At 43.1% G+C, this 27,119-nt stretch overlaps 1 protein-coding gene across 3 annotated transcripts in view; it reads right to left on the bottom strand.

Moving 5' to 3' along the window:
• Positions 1 to 9,097: 9,097 nt before the first annotated feature.
• CUNH18orf25 (chromosome unknown C18orf25 homolog) overlaps positions 9,098 to 27,119 on the bottom strand; it is a 69,594-nt gene continuing 51,572 nt past the window's right edge. For all 3 annotated transcript variants that reach the window (XM_040984972.1, XM_040984971.1, XM_040984973.1), the window contains 2 exons: positions 20,769 to 20,895; positions 9,098 to 12,295 (listed from right to left, as the gene is read on the bottom strand). In XM_040984972.1, coding sequence (XP_040840906.1) covers positions 12,106 to 12,295; positions 20,769 to 20,895 — 317 coding nt within the window. In that variant the 3' untranslated portion in view covers positions 9,098 to 12,105. The remainder of the gene's footprint in view (positions 12,296 to 20,768; positions 20,896 to 27,119) is intronic.

Here is a 27,119-nt window from a genome sequence, read left to right as displayed (position 1 = left end):
GAGAGAGAGAGAGAGAGAGAGAGAATCTCTCTTACTGGATTGTTTTTCACAGTCCTTAAAGTAGTCTCATTGTCACCGACCTTCCAAGATCTAGTTCTGATCCTTGTCCTTTGATTCTTAAGAAAGCTTTTTTTTTTTTTAATTTGGGAAAAGAAGGCTTCCAGTTTAACAATTACCTGGAAGTGCTATCTGCAGCCTTCTTGCAGTTTCCCTTGAATTTGCTGTATTATTTTCAAAGTATTTAGTTCCAAATTCTGTGTCCTTTTTTTGAGCTCCTGGAGCTGGGATCAGCCCCCGGCATGTGTGCTGGGGTGGGGTGGAGTAGGCAGGGCTGACGGCAGTCCGGTGGTGGGCTTGGCGTGGACTTGGCCCCTGTGACCTGCAGCCAGACACCTCCCCGTTTCATGGGTTTCAGGCTGTGAAACACAGTCCACCCTTTATGCAGCTGAAGTTGTTCCTGGCAGTGTTGTCTGGTGAATAATTGACTGTGATTGTAACTTCCGGCTGTAGAGACTTAGTAACGAGTTCTCCAGAGAGATGTACAGAATTTTGGCAGAGGGAAAAGCGTTTGGTGAAAGTTTCGGTAAATGGGCTTTTAGCTGGGACTTCAGTGTATTTTGTGTCTATTTATTTCAGTTGTGTCAGAGCCACGCTGATCTCGGCTCAGATACTTCTGCTCAGAATTTGCCTGCCTCCCCTGGGAACCATAGCCACTGCTTGTCCCCACTTGAATGCCACCATGCTGCTGCCCATGCCAAGTGCCAAGAGCAGAGGAACCTCTGTCATCCCCCAGGTCTCCCCCACCACCTCTCCGCCCCGGGAGGAGCCTGAGAACCACAAAGATCACAGCATGGAGGAGGAGGATCTGCTCACGCTCAGCAGTTCTTCGCCCACTGCCAGGGACTCTCCAGATGCTGGCGAGTACGAAGAGCCGGACTGTGACTGGACCGCCAACCCCGGGGAGGCCGAGGCCGAGCCTGAGTCCGAGGAGACCTTAGACGAGAACAGGGGTTACATGGAAATTGAACACGCAGTGAAATCTTTTAAGACCCCATGCTCAAATATGGAAGAAAATAGCCATGTCTTTTTCCATCTTATTATCTTTGCTTTTTGCAGCGCTGTTTATGCTACATATCACAACAAGAGAAAGGTAAGTTTGGGGTCTTTCAGTCCCTCCACTTGCCCTTTAATTGTCTCGGTCATTTTTTAAGATGATAAATGTTTGTAGGGCTGGCCTTGTGGTGTAGTGGGTAAAATTGCTGCCTGCAGTACCAGCATCCCACATGGGTGCCAGTTTGAGTCCTGGCTGCTCCACATTTGACCCAGCTCCCTGCTAGTATGTGTGGGTAGTCAGCAGAAGATGGCCCACGTGCTTGGGCCCCTCTGTACCCACATGTTTTTATTGCAGTCATTTTTTCATATCTGAAATTGTATTATTTAATATTTTGAATAATATTTTTAAAATTAAATGGCCAAAGTATAAACCCATGACCTTGTTAGTGTGCCTCACTTCAGGGATGGTGTCAGTGGTAACAGGGTGCTGACCTGGGAGGAGCCTGGGTGTGACCACCGCTGTTGCTCCCGGAAGGGGCCAGTGGGTGTTGAGAACGGGCAGCGTTACCAGGCTCTCTGTGGCCTGAGCACCTGCCGTTAGGGAAACAGGCTTCTTCGCCCTGAAGGTCCTCTTCCTCCATGTACCTGGGTGGCTTGGTCCTTCCTAGTGCTGCGCTCTTTGCTGTCCAGATTCCAGCAGCCTCTGATGACTCTTGCATTGATTAAAAATGCTGTTGGGGTCTGGCCAGGCATGGGACCTGCCCTTACTCCTGTGTGGTGGTGTCTGTCCCCTTCTCCCTGACTTGCTCTCCAGATGACAGCAGCTCCGCAGCCAGCGTCAGCTGGCTCTCCTCTGGCTCCCACCTGCCCTTCTTGTGAGGTTGTCAGAAGTGGACACTAAGGATTTGTGCCACCAGGCAGGTGTGTCTAGTCTGGGGTTTCTTCATGTGAGGTGTGGCCTGACAAGGGTGGGCATGAGCCCTTGTGTAAGGTGTGTGTAGTGTGCCTGCCCCATCGGCCTGGGTTGCTCATGCACAGGAACTGGGTTTTACTCCTTTGCTACAGACTCAGTGCTGTGCAGGCCCGTTTAAGTTGTTACTGAATGAAGAATCTGAGAAATGAGGAGTGGAGAACAAACCAGACAAACCAAGCTCTGCTCAGGATCACGTAACTGGTATTTATTTAGCCCATGACTGTCACATCATCACACTGGGGACTCCAGTGCCTGCAGGAGTGCTGAGTGAACATGCCTGAATCCTGATGTGGAGCCGAGACCCATCCTAGCTATCAGAGGTCTCACCTTTTCTTCCAAATGCCATTTTTCATCAGAGCAGAGGCTGCCTGCTGAAGTGAGGTGGTCAGTGCTGGCACTTGCCTGTGATCTAGTTTAGTCTCATGGGTCATATGTGTGTGGGGGTGTCTGTAGGGGTGCAGGTAGGGGCGACTTGACCCTTCTGCCTTCTCTCAGCCTGGCTTGGCGTCCAAGTTCACCTTCCTTTGGGTTCAGCAAGAAGCAGCACCATCTTGCCCTGCATGGGCTAGGATAGCTCAGGGTCTTATGAGGGCCACAAATCTTCCAGAGGAACAGCAGAGGGAGCTGTCCTGAGGCCCCCCCCCCCCCCTCAATCTCAGCCAGAACAAAAAAGGTTGTTTCCAATTAGCCTAATTCTATTCACCAGGCTTCCCCTCTGAGGTTAGGAGGGAAGGGCCTGGGGCAGACAGATTTGCTCAAGTGGGGCTGACTTGCACCTCACCTCTGGTCTCGATTGCTTTGTGTCTGCTTTCTCTCCAAGCCCCAGAATTCCTTCAGTCTGTGCTGGGAAACCCAGAGATGCCACCTGCTGGGGGTCTGTGTGGCCCCTGCCAGGCCTCCTGGCATGCCCATGGAGGAGGGGTGCCTTACAGGTGTGATAGCCATGGTGAGTCCCGGAATTGGATAGAGTTGGTTTGGATTCCACTGTCTCTGGCTTGAAGTCCTCCCCAGGCCGATGTGCAGCCCGCAGGTCCAACCTTGTTGAGGCTTCGGTCCTCCCTACTGTGTGTCAGCCTCTCCCGGTTTTCCAGGGAGTGCAGGCTCCGGAGCAGTGTGAGGCTGGGGCTGGGAATGTACATCTGAGCCCTAGGTGTCTGTCTCAGCCTCCCGTCAGGAAGAGTAAATGAAGCAAGCATGTGTCCAGAGATGCTCCTAGCATCTCCAAGAGTGGGCTGAGCCTGCGGCCCGCTGAGATGTGGGGAGGGGAGGCTTCCTGATCAGATGGTCAGAACTGCGCTGCCTGGCTACCGGGCACGCATGACCCTGCTGCTGACAGACAAGCTTCTCTGGAGCTTCCCACCTCCATGCGGCCTTCCATCCTCTTTCTTTCCTGATGGTTCTGTGTCATCATCCCCAGAGCTAAAAGGTGAGAGACAGTAAGACCAAAGACCCCAGAGAGGCGGCTCCTCCAGGGCTCTGCCTGAGGAAGGGCCCAGCCCTGGGCGTCATTCCCAGGTGTACGCAGTCTGTCATCGTGTTCCCTGAGAAAGCCGAACACCTGGCGCCTTGCACTCTCGTGCTACATGTTGGGGTCAGCGCAAGTCAAGTGCTACACTTGAGGTGACCCGTTTGGAGAACAGGTCTTAGAGTGCTGCCGGCTATAATTGGGAAATGGCATTTCACTTTTTTTTTTTTTTAAGATTTACTTTATTTGAAAGGCAGAGTGACAGAAAGAGGGACTGGCTCACTCCCCAGATGGCTGCAATGACCATGTCTGGGCCAAACTGAAGCCAGGAGCCAGGAACTCCATTCTTGTTCCTTTGGGGATTCCCTGCCTAAATATGGACCCTAGGTTGGTTATATTGTTTTATTTAATTGACAAATAACATGCATTTATAGGGACCAATGTATTGTTTCATTAGATGTATACAATGTGGAATGATGAAATGGACATGATTAGCAAATTTACCACCTCAAGTATTCATCTTTTCTTGTGGTTAGAACACTTGAAATCCTATCAAATATTTACAAATGTGCAACATCTTGCTATTAAATATAGCGCATTGCGGATGAGCCCTCGGCAGCAGCTCCCTAACCCCTTTCCCCATCCCTCCCCACCCCCAGCCTCTAAGTTCCTTTCTGCTCTGTACCTGTATGTGCTCAGCGGTCGAAGGTTGTGCATAGTCATGCAGTTCCATCCTATTGGTCTCTGTGCCTGATTCATGTCACTTCATATGATGTCCTCCAGCTTCACCCTTCTTGCCACAAGAGATAGCATTTCCTGTTTTTGCTTTTTTAAAGCATATGTATAAAAGTGTACACCACATTTTAAAAATCCATCCATCTGCTGCTGCAGTGGACATGGGAGCCCACTGTGTCGCAGCCCGGTGTTGGGCCAGCAGTTGGGCAGACAGGTTCTGTGGTAATTGTGTTTGTAGCCTTTTGTGGAAGCTTCGGGCTGTTTTTCAGTGTGACAGGGCTGACTTTGAATACCATCAACAGTGTGTAGGGGTCCCATCCCTCTATTCACATCTTCCCCAACTAGGGTTATTCCTGATCTTTTTTTTTTTTTTAGTGAGAGTTTATCTAACAGGTGTGAGGTGACAACTCACCGTGCTCTCGGTTTGCGCTTCTGTCTGTTCCTGCTGCCTTTGTTGAAGATGAGTTGGCTGCAGATCTGGGGGTTTGTTTCTGAACTCTGGTTTAGTGCGTTGGTTGATGTGTTCATGCCAGGACTGTGCTGGTGTTTTAGAATGTTTGTAAATTAATTTTCATTAACTTAAAAGGCAGATTGACAGAGTGAAAGAAAAACAAAGAAAAGAACTCCATGCACTGGTTCACTCCCAGAGGGTCACAGCAGCTAGGGCTGTGCAAGGTTAAAGCCTGGAGCCTGGAACTGGGTAATGGGACTCAGGGCGTCATCCTCTGTTGCCTTGCAGGTGCGTTAGCAGGAAGTTGGATCCCAAGCAGATGCCTGGGCAGTCCTAGGCACTCCACTCTAGGATGTGGGCATCTCAGGTGGTGACTTGAATTGCTGTGCCCTAATGCTTACCCTATGTGATTAAAAAAAGTTTGTTTTATTTGAAAGAGAAGGAGCTGAGATGACCCAACGCCAGGAACTGAGAGCTTCCTCTGGGTCTTTTATGTAGGTGCAGAGGTCCAAGGACTTAAGCTATACTCTGCTGCTTCCCCATGACAGAGAGCTGGATTGGAAGTGGAACAGCCAGGACTTGAATCAATGCACATATGGGATGTCAGCACCACAGCTGGAGGATTCACCTATTATACCACACCACCGGCCCCCTCATTTTATTTTCCTATTTTATTTCTGTCTTCTCTCATCTGTATCATTCTGTTATTTCTGGTGGTCTTTAGGTTTGTTTTGCTCTTCCTTATTCCTTTGTTCCTCAAGGTGTAGAGTTGGGTGATTGAGTGAAGCTATTTCTGTTTAATATTTCTTTTTGAGTATAGCTTTCTTTGCATCCATAGCATAAGTCTCTTATGAAGCCATTTTCATTCTTTAAGTATTTTATAATTTCCCTTGTGATTTTTTTCCCATTAGCCATTTGGATAAGAATGTTTGTTTACTTTCTACACACTTATGAAATTTCCAGTTTCTCCTTTCATTTCTAATTTAATTCTATTGTGGTTGGAGGAGCTATTTTGTAAGATTTAAATTTTTCAAAATACACTGAGACCTCTTCATGGTGTAACCTGTGGTCTATCCTGGAGAATGTCCCATGTATGTCTGACATGATTGCATATTGGGTGTTTAATACAGGTTTGTCAATATGGCTGCTTTGTAGCACTGGTCGGGTTTGCTCTTTCCTCGATAATCTCTGGTTATTTTATCCATCATTCAAGTGGTATGTGGAAGCCCACAGCAAACACTGAGTTCTGTTAATTTGCTTCATACACTTTGGGATTCTAGAGTTTGGTTAAGATATGTGCTTATATTCATTCAGTTTGTGTATCTTCTTGATGAATTAACCCATTTCCAATGTTTAATGTCCTTCTTAGTCTCTTTTTAACAACTTTTTAAAAAAAGATACATTTATTTTTATTGCAAAGTCAGATATACAGAGAGGAGGAGAGACAAAGATCTTCCGTCTGATGATTCACTCCCCAAGTGACCGTGACAGTCAGTGCTGAGCCAACCTGAAGCCAGGAGCCAGGAACTTCCTCCAGGTCTCCCATGTAGGTGCAGAGTCCCAAGGTTTTGGACTGTCCTCAACTGCTTTCCCTGCCACAAGGATGAAGCTGCCAGGATTAGAACCAGTGCCCATATGGGATCCCAGTGCATTCAAGGTGAGGATTTTAGCTGCTAGGCCATTGTGCCAAGCCCTTAAGAGCTTTTGACTTAATGTCTATTTTCTCTGATTTTAGGATAGGGCTCCCTTTCAGCTGTGTTGTGTAATTGTGTAGTGTAGTTGTATATTTTCTTAGTTGTGTAGTTGTCATTGTGTAGTTGTGTAGTTTCATTATGTAGTTGTGTAGTGTAATTGTGTTGTGTAGTTTTCTATTTGTGTAATTGTATAGTTGGTATTGTGTTATGTTGTGTAGATGTTTTTTAGTTGTGTAGTGTAGTTGTAGTTGTGCAGTTGTATCCAAAGACGCATGTAACGCACGTGACACACATGTCCAAAATGACACACTTGATACATGTGTCCAAAATTATGCCAGTGTCCAAAATGACACACGTGACAGTGTCCAAAATGACACATATGACACACATGTCCAAAATGATGCAGATCTCGTTTGCATCAGCATACAAAAGGATCCTTACCTAAAGCTATCAGCACTTAGGAGGAATGCTACTAGTGGAGTAGCACAATGGTAGGTTTGAATGGCACCCACACAGCATCCCAGCATCCCAGCATCCCAATCTCTGATTGTCTTGGTCACCAACTGCATTTCTATGTTCCTTCCCTGCTATCTACGGCCTTCTTTTGCTCCAGTTTGAGTCTGCCAGCCAATTCCGCTGCAGCCTAAGAACGTCTCTTGTCTGGACATCAGTGCTCTCCCACACGGGGTCATGTAAGCACAGATAACAAGAATGATCACTCCTCACAGAGAAGTAACATGGTTAAAACAAAACCTACAAGTAATCCACTTGTAATGGAGAGTTGAGATAGGTATATATTTGATAAGGATTTGTTTGCAGTTTTTCTGTTGGATTAAAGTTATAAATAGTAGGCATGTGCTGTGAAAAACAAACCAGTAAGGAAGGGAAGGCCAAAGGCTAGAACAAATAGGAAGACCAAAGGAGACCAAGCACCTGCCACATGCTATGTTACTTGTGCCTATTTTTCAGAAGCAGCATCTAAACACAAAAGAGCTCAAAAGCAAAGTCCTACATAAACAGTTTTTTTCCAGAGCCAACAAATCTCTTGTAGAAACTAATAAATCTAGGTCTCAGACACAAGGGAGTAAAAACCTAGTAGTTTTAAAAATTGAAAATGTTTCCTAATTACTAGCAGATCTCTTTCCACTGAAAATTAAATTAAAGGGAAAACCAGGAGATTCAGGAGCTGGGTTTCACTTTCCATGGTACCTCACTGTCCTGTATGTGAAACTACAAAAACCATGTGTTGAGAATATGGTAGTTCCGAGCATTTTGATAACCAAATAAAGTTTGGAAAATTCAGCATAGAACCAAAGCAAGGGTGAAGTTTTTCTGAGGTTTTCACTTGTTCGTTTCTTGATCCAAGTGTGTGTACAAAGGGTGTGCATCTTACCTTGACATGCTGGGCTCCTGGAAGTGTTCAGTTTTATTCCTAGCAGCAAAGGGGCCCAGCACTAGAGAGCATTTGGCCTCTGAAATTTCAATGGTCCTGGCTAGCGGTTGGGTTTGGGGCCATAAGAATCCTGATGCAAAACGACTTTTTCAAGAATTTACCTATGTATTCATTAAAGAGCACAAGAGAGACAGGGAGAGAGAACATACACTCAACCTTCCATCTGCTGGTTTACTTCTGAAATGCTCGACAGCCATGACTGCCAAACTGAAGCCAGAAGCTAGGAACTCCATCTGGGTCTCCCTAGTGGATGGCAAGGATACATGTGTCTGGCCACAATCCCCTGCTTTCCCAGGCACTACAGCCAAACCTGACCTGTACTGGGGCTGCCAGAAATCAGTGCTGGTTAGCACTCCCTATGGCATACTGTCATTGAAAGGGATGCTTAATCTGCAAGTGATGCCACAATCTCTGTCCTGAAAAACTATTTTTATATAAATCTAACACATCTCTCAGAAGTGGGATACAGCACTGCTTGGAAAAATCAAGTATCCTATAACAAAATACATAATCTATTTTCACATCCGAAAGGTAACTTGGGAGCAGCTCCAGGCACCACCTAATTAACTGAAGCAGAAAGGGGAAAAAAAAAAGTCCTCAGAAAATAGTATTGTTTAAATACACTCTATTTTATTTTGTCTTAAAATAGTTTAACCTTTATGCTACAGACTTATTTCAAAAAACAGAAAATCTTATCTTGCACCAAAAAATATATATATAACACTCTGTTTTATTATTTTTTTTCTCCAAATACCATTAAATACTAAATGGAAACAAAAACTAAATAATGAATGTAAAGAACCAAATTTCATTTTTAAAAACTAGAGTTGCACATTTGAAAACATTAATTCTAAGCAATGATTTGTCGTCACTGCATCCAGTCCACACTCACACTCCAGCAACAGCAGATCTGTTAAGCGCCAAGTGCATCGGTTCCTAGCCATACAATGGCTAACATTTCATTTTCACGGTAAGAAGAGCAAAAGGCTTCAAAGGCCTTTGTACTCTTTAAAAACAAAACAACAAAGTATTTCCTAGTTATCCAGTGATTTTTTTTAAGATCACTATCCTTTAAAATTTGTAAAAAGAACAAGAAGTAGTGTTTTAAATAAAATGGAAAAAAAGTACAACAGCATTGGACTAAAATACGTGATTTTAAACAAACAGTGCACAATCTGAGGAAGTTTGGTTAGGGTGCAATCATTTTTATATATACATGGAAGTCACATCATACACACATCGGAGAATAGGGATCAGGGACTCTGTCTTTATAAAAAAAAAAAGTTAAAACTGAGAAGATGAAATTGTGTCCCCAGCTTATTCAAAAACCTTGTGACACATTATAAAAAGCAGGCAACACATTTAACTTTAGGTTTCCAACGGTACTAGGCTGCTAAAAGTAAAGATGAAAAGAACACTAAATTAGTAAATCAGACAGCCAAGGTTCACAATTGATAACAGTAAAAGCAGAGTTCACAGGATGCTCGATTTTCAAGAATAATGGAGCCCATTCAGGATGCCCTCATGAGCAAAATGAAATGAGTTAAGTTACAAGGCAGTCATGACGATGCGATAGCTAGCCTACTGCTCTGTTTCTTCAAATTGGAGGGGAGGAGAATTTAACCAAGTCAGTGGCATAAACCATGTGTCCCATTTTAGAAGAGACACTACTTTGAGTAGACAATGTCTTGTGAAGCTTAAAGGATCAATTATCAAATGCAAGCTCTTTAAAAGAAATTTTAAATGTTACAGAAATTGTGTATCAGAATTTTATTAATACCTTGCCTGAAACTACATCCCCACTCTTCTTGATGGAGCAACAAAGCAAGAGTTGAAACATGGTCTCTATCGTCGGTAAGTGGGAACCTCATAGGGAAGAGGAGAGCTGACAATCTCTACCATCGCTCCCCCTGCTCTATTTGCTCCTTTAACATTTCAAATCTCTGCTCTGATGTACCACATAGAAAAGTCCAGGGACCAGTTTAGGGACAAATAAGGGAAAGTGCAAGCTGATATTAAAGCAGAAGAGCTTGGTTGCAAGTTCGCACTCTGTTCCCACTCCATCGTGCTCACAGCATGCCCCACAAGTCCTCTCTTTGGAAGGTGACTAAAGAGACCATGCCATGGGATTGCTTGCCATGTGGACTCAGATGAACACACCACCAACACAGGAACAAGCAATGCAAACACATTCTTCAAAATGGAGCTCTGCTCTAACACAGGCAAGAAAACAAGCTGCAAAAACTTCAAGTCATATAATCCACTCTAATATCTTCCCAATGATTTTCCTGGAAAACACAGACCAGAAATTACACATTTCTGCTTGTCTGGTATTTTAATTCAAGTCAAAAATAATGTGTAACAGTAAAACTCAATAAGTTAGTCCTAAAGTAAAATGTGAAGGTCCAAGGACACACCAGTAGTGAGGCTTCAGAAGGTCCTATTTTGCGTTGGCCTCTGGGTCTTTGGTTTTTGTCTAGAATTGTGGCCATGTGAGAGAACGACACGTGAGGTGCTAAAACCAGAGGTCTGTGATCCTAAAAACCTATGTATCAAAAGTAGACTGGAAGGAAGATGAAAACCTGAAGAAGAGAGGCTAGATCAAATGAGATGCTGTCCGAGATCAAGGAACACACACTCAAACACACTCCCAAGGAAGAAGGAGTGTGCAGAACTGAAGGAACAGGAAGGAGAGCAAAGGAACCAGTGTGCCTTCACATACAGTGGCAGAAAAGGCCAGGTAGCTGGGGCCAGAGAGAATCTGAAGGCTTACATGCGGGCTGTGTTCCCGCAGTCACCGCAGCACCCACCCCGCGCAGAGCCTCATGCAGAGCAGGCACTCGCTAAATGTGTGTTAGCTGAATGGAAACTGAACCGGTCCTCAAACTCACGATTTGGAAGACCATCAAGGCATCTAGGAAGATCAGCAAGGGACCATAGCAACAGTGGAAACAGAAACAAACAAACAAAAAACAATAAAAGCAGACAAAATTTTTAAAAAAGTGAGGTCTTCTGAGCCAGTATCACTTCCCTCTGCCTGTGCACAATACATAGTGTTCTAACCCTAGATATTGCTTTTAAAAGAATTAATAATAATTCTCTCTAACAAGACATTAGAGAGAAAAGGTAGTAGCATTGCCACAAAACTCCAATGCTAGCATTTTCCTGAATTCCCTGAAGCTTATACTGCCCTTTGCTATTCCCTTTAGATGCTTTTTAAATACAGTGTTGTTCACGTTCAGCATGCTGGTCAAATACAGCCTAAATCTGTTTTGTTTTGTTTAAATCAGGGCATGTTTTCTTAGAATTGGAAGAAGGGGAAAAACACCCCAATATAGCATCAGGTGTACTTCAGCTCAGGTGTTGAGGCTGTTACAGGTCTTACGGACAGCACTATGAAACGCTGCACTCTCCTCTGAAATACGAGGGCCTATAACCTTATAAGCCACACAATTTTCATGTTCTAGAAACAGGCTTCAATACTTTCCTATTATTTGACCAAACCATGAAAAATGGGTGAGGGAGACAAATGTTCCCAGTGCTTCTACAATATTCTCCCCCTCTGATGCCCAGATCTCTTGGTGGGGATCTGAAATGTCCTCTGCCCCACAGGAGACATTTTCCACAGTCATAAATTATTGCAACAAGGAGACTAACTAGGGCACCTTAGTAATACGTAGGAACACAAGTGTTGTGAGAAGTCAATCAGGAGCAAAGTCAGGAAAGAAGGCCGAAGACTTAAGCCAAAAAGAGTAATACTTGTAATACTTCTGTCTTCTGTTTTGAAGGACAGGTTTTTTTTAAGTGCACATGCCATACTAGGTGCCAGTAAGGACATGACTGATATGTGTGTGAACGCCCCAAGCTGAGAGTGCCAATGGAGTCAGGGCAGATAGTGGTCAAGTCTAGAGAGCAATTTCATTACACAGAAAAATAAATACAAGACTCAAAAACTGAAATCCATTTTACCTGGTAATTAAATATTATTCTAAAAGGAAGGTAGAGTTTCCTAAGATTAAAAGTCAAGTAAAATGAGGTTGTCTAATAAATTCATTATTTTTATATGCTTACTGAGGGAAAAAGAAATTCTTTTCTCAGTGATAAGTTATCTTCCTAAGTGACTTCTTTTAATTAAAAAAAAAAAGAGGTTTTCCATGAGTTTTCAATTCTACAAATGCCACAAACAGCTTCTGAAGCTGAAGCCATGACAATGAAGTTCCGTGTCACACAGAGGAGGAGGAAGTGGGAGGGAGCAGTGCAGAGAAACACAGTGACATGGGATCACAGTAGGTATTTACGTCTACTATCCTCATCCAGAGTGAGGTCGACCACTTCTGCTGGGGAAGCCCACGTCTGCTGGGGGGTCACAGCAGTCCATGACTGTGCCTGCCGGCTGCTGACGTACTGTGTCCCCGAACCATGCTTCCATGAAGACACGCTCTGAATCACACCTCCTCGAGGATGAACGCACCTGCAAGAGAGAGAAGAGCAAACACATGCTTACTGCACCCAAAGAAAATGGGACAAAATCATTGCAGCTGCGCTCATCAATACTTTCACTAAGATAAGCTTCTTTCACAAGTTCAGGAAAGCCACAGTCAACATCCTTCCTTTCCCCTTTCTCATGCCTGTCTGTCTCACTCCCCTCTCTCCATCCTTCCCTGTGTCTCCATCCCTTGTTCAGCTCAGCCTTAAAAAAACACCAAGAGTCTTATCTCAAGACACTTCCAGATTGTGTCTCAGATACTGACCATAGGCAAGACAATGTTTTACTGGGCACATTTAAACCTCTAGCACTCTGTGACAGGGCAACATTTTAAGTCCAGGACAAAATTACAATGTCAAACAAGAGGAAACAGGAGAATGAGTGAAATAACTTTTCTATCATACTTGCATTAATAGCTTCCAAAACAGACTAGATTCCTTGACATTCCAAGTACCAGGCCATACACAATCAACCCATTTCCCTCATCCTGAGGGACACAACAGATGCACTTGGCTCCTTCATCTGAGCTGCTTCTGTAACAAATGACCCGGGGCAGGGGTAGTCACATGAACTAACTCAGTGCTTCCCAGGCAGTGGCTCTAACCATCTGTATGCGATGAGTGATAACATGGTCACTTGAAAGATTCCCACTGTGACTCAACACTACTTGCCCCACCAGGTTCAAAAGAACATTCAAGTGAGTAAGGATGAAATTCACAGGCAAACTTGCCCCAAGTCCTCAGGCTCCTGAAAAGATGCCCTGCTCTCCCAAAAGCCAGCCTGAACCTGCTCCCTCCCCAGCAAAGTGGTCAGGGGGAGGCATCGGACTCAGCAGTTGCGATGCCTATTAGGAGGCATGCATTCTATATCTAAAGATCTGGGTTTCATACCTGACTCCTAGCTTTTCTGCTAATGGTGGGCAGCTCAAGTGACTGGGATCTTGTCACCCACCTGAGAGTCCTAGACTAATTTCCAGGCTCTGGGTCTTACCTTAGGCCCAGGAAGGAGGGGGAATGGGGGCAAGAGTGGAGACTTGATAACAGTGCCGGAGGCCCATAATCGGGAACAGATCAACCAGCTGCTAACCTAGAGGCCACCGCACTTTCAAAAATTCACTAATAAAGAGAGACATAAAGCCCAATGTCTAATTCAAATCTGTCCAACTCATTAACACCAGATTAAGCAACCAGGTAGTCAGGAGAAAATGCTAGCCATTCGAAATTGACTGAAATGGTTTTGGTGACTGGAAGCCAACAGACTACCAAGGTTACAAAGCATTTTCAAATATATTACCTCTTTTGACAATTCTGAGATTCATGCACTAGGGTGTGGAAGTCATTACATGTTCTCAAAAAATGAGCAAACTAGGAATTCAACAGCCTATAGGAGCTGTCTGTGGTCAGTGTCCAAAAGTGGGAAGCCAAGCGGCAGGCTTTCCACAGCACATGGTCACTTCTCAGACATGTGTCGAATCAAGCAATAACACAGCAGGAGTCGGCAGAGCAGAAAGAGAGGACCAGACTTACAATTTCAACATACGAAGTTATTTAACAAGTTCTCCTGTTAAGGACTAACTCAAATCAAACTAGTTAGAAATCTGGTAAGGAATTCAGGGAGTAAGCAGCCACAAAGACAACCAATGCAACCTTTGGCACAATTCCTAGAAATAGTTCTGAAATACAAGAAGCATATAGTCCCAGCTGTTTCTCTGCATGGCTCCCTGAGTAATCACACTTTGTAACATCAGGCAATGGCTTTCAGGAGATCTAATCTAATCTGTTTACTTAACAGAAGAGAAAACAAGGTCCAAAGTCAACTGCCAATGCCTTAAGCTATGCACAGAACCACAGCAAAAGCAGACCTCCACTTTTTCACTAACCATTCATTTTTCACTAAGTAAAGGCCTTCCTCGGACCAAGACCGACTAGGAGGAACAGTGCTTAGGCCTGGGAATGTTCAATAAAAGCAAAGCACATTCTAGAAAGCACCTGGTATCAAAGATGACAAGGAGAGCGCAAAGTTCTAAGACTGCTGAAGAACGTCCTGCTGAAGAACAGCAGCAGGAGAGAGAAAAACAAGGAGATGAGGTACCTCTTAAACTATCTAAAAATAGAAACTTCTTTAGTTAGTGGTTCCAGAGACCAACTCAGGCTATGATGCACAAAAGCAAGTATTTATTAGGACACTGGAACAGCTCAAAGAACCTTAGGATGCAAGGTAAGCCCCACCCTCTCAATCCCTTCCTTCGAAACATCAACTCCTGTGGACAAGGCAATGGTCCCATCTTTGGTCCAAAGCTTTCCTGGCTATAATTAGTTGTAGCTGGAAGAGTGGCTCTCAAAGAAGGAAAAATCCCTGTGAGCTGGGCAGCCACCACAGAAAGCACTACTCCGCCTGGCACAGGGACCTTAAGGGCATGGGAAGAAGCACAAACAGGTTTTGGGTGATCATTCCTAAACGGTCACAGTCATTACAAAATGGAATAAACTACCTTTTAAACACGCAAGCAATTGCGGGGGCATTTGTCCAGAGAGTTAGAAGCTCTTCTAGGAAGACCTCTAAGGTCACAGTGTAAGATCTGTTCAGAAACAGGCAACGCTAGAATATGAAGTAGTCAGAGGAGGGGCCGGCACAATGGCTCAATGGCTAAATCCTCACCTTGCAAGCACTGGGATCCTATACTGGTTGCTGGTTCATGTCCTAGATGCTCCACTTCCCATTCCCTGCTTATGGCCTGGGAAAGCAGTGGAAGATGGCCCAAGACCTTGGAACCCTGCATCCAAGTGAGAGCCCTGAAAGAAGCTCCTGGCTCTTGGCTCCTGGCTTCAGATCAGCTCAGCTCTGACCATTGCAGTCATTTGGGGAATAAACCAGAAGATAGAGAATCAATCTCTATCTATCTCTCCTTCTCTCTAAAAGTCTGCCTTTCAAAATGAAAACAGAATAAAATAAATCTTAAAAACAAACAAAAAAGGAGTCACAGCAGTACTCACTGAGAGAAAGGCAAGGAGGAAGCTGTGTAGAAGGTGGCACAGGAAACATGCATGTGTGTATATATATCTGCATCTCAGTAGGGGTTTCTTGGCTTAAAGTATCTAAGAGCTTATATTTGCTATAAGCACATAAAACATTATATATTTTAAAAAGTCAACTGAGTAAAAAGACCAGTGTTAGAGAAACAGTTCAACCACTTTACAGGATGGCGCACGTTGCAGATTAACTTCTGCCACACAGGCAGGGAGTGAGTACTGAGACCTGGGGCATCCACAGTGGTCAGAAGCCCTCCGGAGTTAGCCTATAAAAAAAGGCTGTGACCAACACAAAAACTCTGTTGTGTAACCAACATAAAACTCATTTTCAAGCATGATCACAGGTGTTTTTCATGTCTTATTGAATGTGTGGGTTGAGAGCTTACTCTACTTGTCTTAAATGAGTCTGATCCAATTTTGGTGAAACTGCAGATTTTCCTTCCACAAAACATTTAACCTGCATAGGACTGTCAACAGGCATGAAACAAACCTAGAATCATGTTTCCAATTTATCCCCAGAAAATGCTTACACCTCACATCCCGAAAGACTGAGAAATGACAATATGTTTTTACAATATAATCTGCTCCCTATAACTAAAACTGATACAAGAGAAACTTTACAATTTTTAAAAATATTTATGTTCTTTTTCATTGGAAAGTCAGATATTCAGAGAGGAGGAGAGACAGGAAGATCTTCCGTCTGCTGATTCACTCTCCAAGTGGCCACAATGAAGCTGCACCAATCCAAAGCAAGGAGTCCAGAGCCTCTTCCAGGTCTCCCAAGCAGCTCCAGGCTCCCAAGACTTTGGGCCTCCCTTGACTGCTTTCCCAGGCCGCAAGCAGCGAGCTGGATGGGAAGCAGGGCTGCCAGGATTAGAATCGGCGCCCATACAGGAGCCTGGCACATTAGCACTAGACTTTTGCACCAGCCCCGAAACTTTACAATTTTTAAAAAGAAAACCGAGTAGGTCCTATGGGTCAGTGTTTGAGGTAGTTAGTTCATTATTCTACAGAAAAATCAAATAGCAACCATTTTTGGTCTTATTTACTGTGTTTGGGGGTGACCTCCTAAGATTCAAGCTCTAGTTATTTTTCCTAATTGAAAATAAACCAAATCCTTGGGATTTTAGGGAAACAATTGTTGGGTCCTTGCTTTTTCAGGGTTAATGCTTTCTTTTTTTTTTTCCTTTTTTGCCAGAGGGATGAAGCAACATTAACAATGACCAAGGGATGTAACAGTCCTAACATTCACAAAATCTTCCGTTTTATAACAAAATTATCTATGCTATAAGGCTGGTAGAAGAGAAGGCAAAAAGATCAAGGACAAAGAAAAGTATGCATGAGACTCACGGTCATAAGCAAAACTCTCTGGCAAATTAACTGATTACAGAAGAATTAGAAATGTTACAAACTCTGCATCTCACAAGCAATGCACACTGTGTAAAACCAGACTGTCCAAAAACTAACATCCAGGTATGGCAGCATCAGATAACAGGAGTTCATCACAAAACAAGAAAAGGCAGTCCTAAGAGACATATTCAACCCTTAGTTCAGAAAACATGCTTTCTAGTCTAAAACCAGAGGAAACGAAAAGCTAAGTACATTAAAATCAAAATTAAAAGAAGAGGAAGGCCCGACACAGTGGCTAGCCTTGAACATGCCTGGATTTTATATAGGCTCCAGTTCTAATCCCAGCAGCTCCACTTCCCATCCAGCTCCCTGCTTGTGACCTAGGGAAAGCAGTGGAAGACATCCCAAAGCCTTGGGACCCTGCATCCACATGGGAGACCTGGAGGAGGTTCCTGGCTCCTGGCTTTGGATGGGCGCAGCACCGGCCACTGCGGTCACTTGGGGAGTGAATCATCGAATGAAGATCTTCCTCTCTGTCTATCTGACTTTCCACTAAAAATAAATAAATCTTTAAAAAAAAAAAAAAAAGAAAGGAAAAATAGTAACATGAAAGCAAAGAAAAACAACTTCACAAACAAGGATGGGAAGGCATATCATTACTAGAGTTGCTGAAAACACAGCTTCAACAAAATGGTTTTTATATGAAAAAAACACACAAAAGCTATCACAATTCCAAAAGGAACAACTCAAGCACCAAACCTGAGATTTGGAAAACTTTCAGGAAGCTTCTAACAATGCAGGATATCAGAAGAAAAACAGGAAGAAAACATCGAAATCTAAAGAATCATACAAACAAAATTAGGACAAAAAGATGTGGATCAAAACCTAAAACCTTGTTTCCAAGAGATAACCCTGCCAGCAGCACATCAATACTTCATAGCTGCAACCCTAGATCAGTAAGAGAAACAAATTCCAGATGAGCCAAACAGCCAGAGGAGGGGAATTCCGAAGTAGCTAGTCAACAAAAAGGCCTCTTCCCCTACCTCTTCCCAGCTCTTAAAAAACAATGTCTGCAACAGTGTCAGGCTGCTTCTGAAAAAAAACTCTGGGTAAAAGCCCAAACAGAACAGAATCAGTGAAACTTTACTTAGTCCTAGGCCAAAGAACACATCCGTACATGATAAGGACTTTCAACAGATCTGCAAACTCTACAGTCCATTGTATGTACAGTATCAAGGAAGTCTCCCAAGAATTCATGAAGAGTATTCCTTTGTATCTGAAAATGATATAAAGTACTTCCAGGGCAAAGCTGCTCAAAGATATGCTACAGAGAAAAACAGTAACACCGACTAAGTCCAAAGGCAAACATAAAAGCACAAGAGAAACCTAAATCAAAGAATGAGAAACCAATGGTCAAATGACAGAATAACATCATTACCTAAACATCATTGACATAAACCCTGGATGTAAATGGATTAAAGTCATCAATCAAAAGGCATGGGCTGATGATACAAGGGATTAAAAAACAGGACCCATCTATCTGTTGCCTGCAGGAGACGTATCTTACAAGCAAGACTACACAGAAACTGGAAGAATGGAAAAAGATATTCCAGCCTAATGAAAGGAAAAACAAGCAGGTGTAGTCATTCTAATAACTGATAATACAGACTTTGCTGTGAAAAACATTAGAAGAGAAAAAGGAGGACAGAGAACAATGAATAAAGAACACAGTCAGCAAGAAGAAACCACCATAACAAATATACGCACACCAAATGCCAGGACACCTCAGTACCGAAAATAAATATTAACAGATTTCAAGGGAAAAATAGATTCCAACAAAATAACAGTGGGGGCCTTAACACACGACTAACCTCAATGGACAGACCAACAATATAGAAACTCGGCAAGCAAGCAACAGAGTTCACTCAAACTAGAGTAAATAGACTCAACTTATATCTACAAAACCTTTCATCCTACAGAGAATATGCTACTTTTTCAACAGTACAAGGAACCTTCTTCAGCACTGATCAGATTTCAAGACACAAACAAGCCTCAGCAAGTTTAAAAGAAAAAAAAAGGAAAGAATCTTCTCAGTTCATGATGGAGTGAAACTGACACAATCAAGTCAAAATATCCCAGAATATATGAAATATCTAGACACTGAACAATATGCTGTTAAATGAACAATGGATTACAGAAGAAAGCAAAGAGAAAATTTAGGGCCCAGTGCTCTAATCTGTCAATAGGGAAGGTATTTTAACAGAAGGAAGTCTGAAGAAATACAATATCCTAGAAGGATCCTGACATGATGCTTTAAAGAATTCTATTTTCACTTTTGTAAGGAACGATGGTGAAATAAACTAATTGCAGATACGTGCTGAACTGAAGGAAGAATCACTAACTATTTTCCTCAAACGTTGAAGAGGTCGGCTTGAAGAGAACAGATGGGAAATTGGAAAAGAAGTTGATAAGAAAAGAACTGAAAAGGGGGAAAGAAGGGAAAGGGGAAAGGAGATAGAGAAAAGATTAAACAAAGGAAATTCTTTCCCACAAAAACAATGGGAAAAAGGAAGCAGTTATGCAGGCATAATACATGGCGTAAATAAAGAACTAAATGAAGTGACAGGGCAGCCCTAGTTGTAATAAACAGCAAGTAGGTCACTTTGTTGGAGATGAGGTATTAAACTACGGGTTAATTCTACATTCTTAAAGTTCCAACATTCCAAAACTGCTCTCCAAGGATAGTCACATTTCACTAGAAAAAGGTAGCTTCAATGGTACTCATACTCACTCTATAAGTTATCCTTTTACAGCAGCAACAAAAGAAATGCTAACCAAACAGTAACAGCAACACATTGTGTCACATACTTGGTTATCTTATCAGAAATCACAATTAAACTCTTCTGACCGGGGAGAAATTTGCTACAAAAAATATATTCTAAATAGAGATATTTGGCCTAGGAATTAAGATGCCTTCATCTGATACCTGAATGTCCAGGTTCAACATATGACTCCAGCTCCTAATTCTAGTTTACTGTCAAGACAGACACTAGAATAGCAGGTCATGATTCAAGTTGTTGGGTCCCTGCCATCCATATGGGAGACCTGGAATGCCATCACAGTGCCCGTTGGGCACAGTCTCAGTCCCTGTGAACATATGTGGAGTAAACCAGTAAATAGAAACATACATGTGAGATGAATCCCTCAGATTGTGCCCTATACAAAAACAGGCTATTTTTTTTTAAAGATGTATTTATTTTTATTTGAAAGGCAGATTTAAAGAGAGGAGAGACAGAAACAGCTTCTAACAACTGGTTCGCCCCCCAAGTGGCTGCAATGGCCAGAGCTGAGTTGATCCAAAGCCAGGATCCAAGAGCTTCATCCCAGGCCTCCCATACAGGTGCAGGGGTCCAAGGATTTGGGCTATTCTCCACTGCTTTCCCAGATCATAAGCAGGGAGCTAGAAAGGAAGTGGAGCAGCCAGGACACTAAACAGAACCCATATGGGATCCTGGTACTTGCAGGTGGAGGATTAGCCTGTTAAGCCACTGTGCCTGCCAGTTCCATACAACTATTTTCATAATACTGAACTAATTTGATGTGATTTTTTTATCTTATGAAACAGCATTCCTTAGTTTTAAAATATGACAAATACACGAAGAAAGACAAGGAGAGGTATTTTTGAAAATCAGCAAAAAAGGTATGCTACCTCATGCAGACTTGCCATTGTGTGTTCCCAATACAGTTCAAGGTAAGTAAAGGCAGGAAGCAGGAAAGACAGTGCACTCATCACAGGAGAAAAATGTGTCAAAACTACATAGGCCTTTGATTCAGATAAAAACAAAAACATCAGCTCTAGTTCATACAACATGAAGATGATCTTGATATGAAAATATGCAACACATTCCATGGTTTCTAGCTTGTCTAAACAGAAAAAGGCTCTCAAGTCAAAGAAGCCCAAGAGATAGCTCCTCCCATCAAAGCAACCACACCAGGAGGCTATCTTCTTCTTACTGCTTGTTTTCTGGTTAAATGAGATTCACAATTTAAAGTACTAGAATACTCCGGGTAATACCTACCTTGCATGCTCCTGAACTCCCACAATCTCTACTTCACTGTCCGAGGAGGCAATGTTAATTTCCTCATTCAGGGGTGCACTGCCCGCAGATGGCTTATCACTCGTCAAGAATCCTGGATCCAAGTGACCTGAGAGAGCAAAGAAGAAAAAAAAAGTTACAGTTTGATTTCTCACCAACAGCAGAAGCAATTTATTGATAGATTTCTCTTTCAGACTGAGTCATAGCAACAGCACAGCCCTCACTCCTATCAGTCTAAGTGTTGTTGTTACTGTTCTGAAATAGGTATTCAGACACCATGACAGCACACATATGAACTTAAAGTCTATTGCTTTATTTAATAGTGGACTTTAAAGTCTTTTTTAAGAAAAAAGAAATACTGACACTTTGGTGAGTATCTAAAAATACATACATATGAATTATAACGAAATTCTTTAAATTTGGCTTTAGAATGGTTTTAAATGACATTTCTCTACTACTTATAATTTGAATATAGCAAATCTAAACCACAGAAACTCACAGGTATAAATGGTTTTTCTCTCTAAAGTAGGGGTGCAGAAACTTTTTACTGTCAAGGTTCATTTAGATATTTACAAATTTGGTAGACCATGCAAAATTATCAACTTAAAATTTGCCTGCTATATATTTGTTGAATTTTGAGTCCCAGCAAGGCCAGACCAAATGATTCAGTGGGCTTTATATTGGTATGTGGGCATATGTTCCCCACCACCTGCTCTAAAGGGATGCAGATTTGACAGGTCTGATGTAGGACTTTACCTTGAAGGGAAGGCTAGAAGTAGATCATAATTTTGGCTCTGAGCAACTGAAACATGACCTACACTACTGAGAGTTTTCATTTGTTCTTTAGACAGAAACAGACCACATGCTTTGGAAGAGCACAACAGTTGGTCACGTTAGGACATGTAAGGACTGTCTCACCAGGGTTTCCAGAAAGTACATGTACTCCATGTTGCAATGAAACATATTTCCTAACATCACAGAAAACAAGCTTCTCAGAACTCTAGTAACAGCTAAAGGCACTGAACCAAAGTAACTAGGTGAAATCTCCTCTAACAAGTTTAAAAATTCAGTTTATGTACTTAGCTCATGTGTTCTGATTTGAAGGGATGAATTTTAGAAGACCTGGCAGTCAGCGCAGAATAAGCAACTACAATGGGTGTAAATTTACTTTTATTCTTCAAAGGGTATCACATATATTGCCATCTGATATAAAGTAGCTCTTCAGTTTTTTTTTGAAATCTCTCATGAGACCTCATATAATCTAAACCAAGATAATGAGAATTAAATCTTACATGCACAACTCACCCTGTACCCACCCCTTGCTTCATTCCAATATTTTAAGGTCACTGAAAAAAAAAATCGTGCACTTTTACACTTCTATCAAGTCTTTCAGGAAAGATTAATTATGGTCTCAAAGCAAACTTTACCAGTCTCACACTCTTTAACAGGTATCAACTCACTGCTGAAAATTTAATCTAAGGAAAGAGACCTGAAATAATATACTATGCCGTTCAGACACCTATCATAGCTCTATGCAGAAACACTGGAAAATACATACGTAACACATAAAGTATCACACATAGAGGCCAGCATTGTGATAGAGCAAGTTAAATCACCACAATGAGCAAAGGTCCTGCTCTCAGATGCTCCACTTTCAATCAAACTCTGCATCCGGGAAAGCAGTGGAAGATGACCCAAGTCCTTGGGCTCCTGCATCCATGGGGGAGACCAGAAGCAGCAATGGCTTTGACCATGCCCAACAATTCTGGCCTTTGGGGCCTTGCTTCCCTCCACTTATTGGAGCCATTAAAAATGGGAACCAGCCAAAGCAATAGTTACTCTCTCTTGCTCTCCTTCTCCCTCCTACCCTGTTACTCTGCCTTTAAAATTTTTTTAACTCTTAAAAAAAAAATTGCCACACATAACACTGAAAATACCAGAACATGCATAATGAGTAAGCTGTGAAAAGTGATCAAATTTGAAGATGATTGGTGGGTCTTTTTCATAACCATCATTTTTACCTTTTTCCTTGAATTGAAAATGATGCACATGAGAAAACAGAAATGTAAAAGGCTTAAAAAAGCTTCTGGAGGAAACTAGTGATTAAGATTATATTATAATATAATGAGTCGGTAATCCAGCTGGATCCAAGTGGCACCATCAGTGGGCACCAGACAAACCCAGCCCCATTAAATCAGGGCGATTTCTCAAACAGAATTTTGTTAAGTCTACATTTGGTGAACTTAGATTCTTGCTCTGATCTCTTAATATCTTGTTATGGACAAATCCAATTAATCCAATTTCCACTGCAATGTTAATTAGGGCTATCAATATGCACACTCTCTCAACTGTGCTACTAGGGAACAATGCAAATCAGTAGTTTCTCTCTTTTTCAAATCAATTGGCCCGTAATTCACTAATTCAAGCAGTCCTTCCTATTTACCTGTTACTTAGTACAATACATACTTGCCTATAACATGCTATTACTACACTAGGTGCTAGGAACACAATAGGAAACAAGGCAGGCAGTCTCCATCTTCAATGAATGAAATATTTAAGGATAATAAAAACCAGTCCACTGCACTATGACTGGAAAAGCATTCTGATGGGGAAACTTTAGGGTACTTCAAAAAGTTCAAACAAAATAGAACTAAAAGGTTATGTTGGTACAAAGTGTTTCTGAAATTCATACAGTTTTTCCATAATACTCATGTTTCCATGGACTTTTTGAAGAGCCCTTGGAAAGAGTATCCTGGAAACACACAGAAAAGGCACATTCCCCATATCTGAAGGTGATGAAGAAAGCTGAGCCTCCAGGCAAGAGTGGGCACAGATGAGTACAAACAGCGTAACGAACGTCTTGTCACTCACTGCTGAGAGCTGGGGCAGTAAGAGAGAAAGCAGAAACAAGGCTGGCCGAGTCAGCAGGTCAGACCATGGTAAGAAGTTTGGGCTTGACCTTGAGAGGCAGGAAGCCACTGGAGGATATCTGCAGAGCAGTGAGTGACATGATCTAGTTTGGGATTCTTAAAATTTCCTTGTGGAGCACAGAAATGAAACTCAGAGTTAAGGCACAGGACACTGGAAGTAAAGGAAGTGGTTAGACTTCTGTAGTTACTTGGTGAGAAATAACTAGCTGAACCAGGAAAGGAACAAAAAAGAAAATACTCTGTGTTTGTATGGAAAGTTAGCATTTGGCGGGGGAGGGAAGTGTCAGGCAAACAAAAGAACACCGGAAGTCAACAGCGGTACTTGCTATCTGGACAGAGCCACAATAGGACAAAGTCACAGTACCGCTCAATGTGCTAACCAAAGCCAAGGTGGTTGGGTGGCTGCTTTGGATAGGGCAATAATGTGGCCTGGAAGTAGTCAGAGATGCTCTTCTAAATCTCAAATCAGAAGTCAAAAGAGGAAATAACGACTTGGTAACTAATTCCTCCCAGACAGTTCCGAAGATAAAGGTCGCCCAGAGGAGGAAAGGGAGCCCACAACAGAACCCCAATGAAGACATAATGAAGTCACAGGCACGGGAGGTAAGAAAGGAAAGCTAAAGGCAGGAAAAAAAAACCCAAGGATGTGACACCATGGACACCAAAGAGCACTGCTAGGAACAGGTACTTAACAGTACCCAGCTGAAGGCTCAGATGAGAGAATGCAAGCGTTGTCCACTAAAATCACACGTCACATGCCTGTGGATGAGTTAGGAAAGGGGTGACTCAGAACACTGATGGGCTAAGCCAGCATGGCAAAGCAAACTGAAGAATAATGGGAGGAAAGGAACAGCTTTAAGTTTAGCTGAAGAGAAAAAGGGACAGGCTGTTACTGAGCAAGCAGTGTGGATCTGAAGGAAAGGGATACCTATACATGTACAGCTTTTAAAGGGAGACTGGTCAGACTTAGGGGGGAAAAGGGGCAGAAAACAAACAGGCTCCTGTCAGAGGTAACTCTGGTCTGTGCAAAATATGACAAGGCCGGGCCCGGCAGCGTGGCCTAGTGGCTAAAGTCCTCGCCTTGAACACGCCAGGATCCCATATGGGCGTGGGTTCTAATCCCGGCAGCTCCACTTCCCATCCAGCTCCCTGCTTGTGGCCTGGGAAAGTAGTTGAGGATGGCCCAAAGCCTTGGGACCCTGCACCCGTGTGGGATACCCAGAAGAAGTTCCTGGATCCTGGCTTCAGATTGGCATAGCATCAGCCCCTTGTGCTCACTTGGGGAGTGAATCATCGGACAGAAGATCTTCCTCTCTGTCTCTCCTCCTCTCTGTATATCTGACTTTCCAATAAATAGATAAAAATTAAAAAAAAAAAAAAAAAGGCCACCAGGAGAGTATGGATGGGTGGAGGGAGGGCAGCAGGCAAGAGTTTAGAAAGTGAAGCAACCACTCTAAAGAATCCTGGATGAGGAAAAGGGGGCTCTCGGGGCAGGGCTGGGAGCTGCCAGGAAGCAGCAGGAAGGAAATGAGGGTGACCCTTGGGCTCTGCAATGAGGCACTGTCTCCACGCGAGGCAATGGGGATGGAGATTACAATGTGCACTGAGGGAGCAGACTCTACCAGATGGTGACAGCATGAAAGTCACCTCGTCAAGGGAGCTGAAGACACCAGCAAGCAGACTGCAAAGGCAAAGCAATGAAGCTGGGAGAGCATGGACGGAGGGCTGGGTGCAACGAGCCAGTAAAACAGTAAGAACTGCCAGTAGAAAAGAGAGCAATGTAGGAAAAGGTAGGAGGAAACTACACTTCATAAGAAGAAAAGCAGTATTTCCACCTGCTCAGCTACCCAAAAAATCACAAGTCACTGGGACTGCTCCATCTCGCCCCCACTTTGCTGCTCTCATCTGCTCCAGCCTTTCACCATTCCTACAACTTCTGCTCTGCCCTCTGGAAAGCCAGCTCCATGGTGAACGGTGTGAACCTTATTTCTCTCCGCCTCCTCACAGAAACCCAACTATCCTGAAGAAGCTGATCCTACCCTCAATTCTAATATCAGAATCACAGATTATCCGCCTTGGTCCTCTGGTACCAAAAGCAGCAGCCCACATTTTCCAGGCTACCTTTTCACTATCATACACTGATCCACAACAGCCTCACTAGGTTCATGAAATATTCCTGGTGCCTGTATCAGAATGTGCGTGTGTGCATGTGTGTCCACTTTCAAGTTCTGCTCTCACAAATACATATTATTTATAAGAACAACCACCTAAAAGCTTCCTGTGCCAACCAATTAAGAAATTAAGGAGTGAAACAATTTTTTTTAAGATTTATTTTATTTTTATTGGAAAGTCAAATATATAGAGAGAGGAGCAGAGAGGAAGATCTTCCACCCACTAATTTACTCCCCAAGCAGCCACAAAAGCCAGAGCTGTGCCAATCCAAAGCCAGGAGCCAGGAGCCTCTTTCAGGTATCCCATGCGGGTACAGGGTCCCAAGGCTTTTATCCATCCTTGACTGCTTTCCCAGGCCACAAGCAGGGAGCTGGATGGGAACTGGCACCCATATGGGATCCCAGCACCTGCAAAGCGAGGACTTTAGCTGCTAGGCTATGACACCAGGCCCCAAGGAATGGAACTTTAAAAGACACTAAAAATCATTTATAGCCAAATCAAAGCTAGGGCTAAACACAAATGAAATTAATCAGACTTAAAAGGCAAACTACAAAAGTCATGGCTGTTCTAACCAACCTGTTCTCTGATTATCTGATGCTTATAAATACTAGTAGAAGAAAAAAATATGACAGAGGCAGGCACCTGGCCTGTGCAGTACCATTTGGGATGCATCAGTGTGCCTGGGCTCAAGCCCTGCCGCTGCTCCTGCTTCCAGCTTCCTGCTGACATGCATCCTGACAGGCAGCAGGTGATGGCTCAAATGATGAGCTGGGGCCCTGCCCTGCAGACGGGAGATCTGGAATTGAGTTACTGGCTCCTAGCATTGGCATGGCCCTGCCCTGGCAATTGTGGGCACCCGGGGACTAAACCAGGAAATGGAAGCTCTCTCTCTACCTCTAGGAAGAAGAGAAGGGAAGAAGGAAAGACAGAAAAAAACGAAAAAACACACAACAAGAATACGTTACTCCTTACTTTTTCTGTACCTGCTTCTATCACCATAATTCTAATTTTCAATTCTGACTTGTGTATAGGAATGTTTTTAAAATGTCACAGTCACCAGCATTTCTGAATAACTAAGTCCTCCCCTTGGGTGGGATATCTCATTCTGATCCCACCACTTCTGGCAGTCTCATTTCATTGCTGGAAACATCACTATTTCTTTAGAGAAAAGTTACTGTGCTGCATTTGTTAAGGAAAACAAGAGAGCCATAACCATTATATCAGACTTTCC

This window comes from Ochotona curzoniae, unplaced genomic scaffold (assembly GCF_017591425.1).
Source record: "Ochotona curzoniae isolate NIBS_2020 unplaced genomic scaffold, NIBS_Ocur_1.0 contig_43, whole genome shotgun sequence".
Lineage (NCBI taxonomy): Eukaryota > Metazoa > Chordata > Mammalia > Lagomorpha > Ochotonidae > Ochotona > Ochotona curzoniae.
This window is presented reverse-complemented; position numbering and strand designations above follow the sequence as displayed.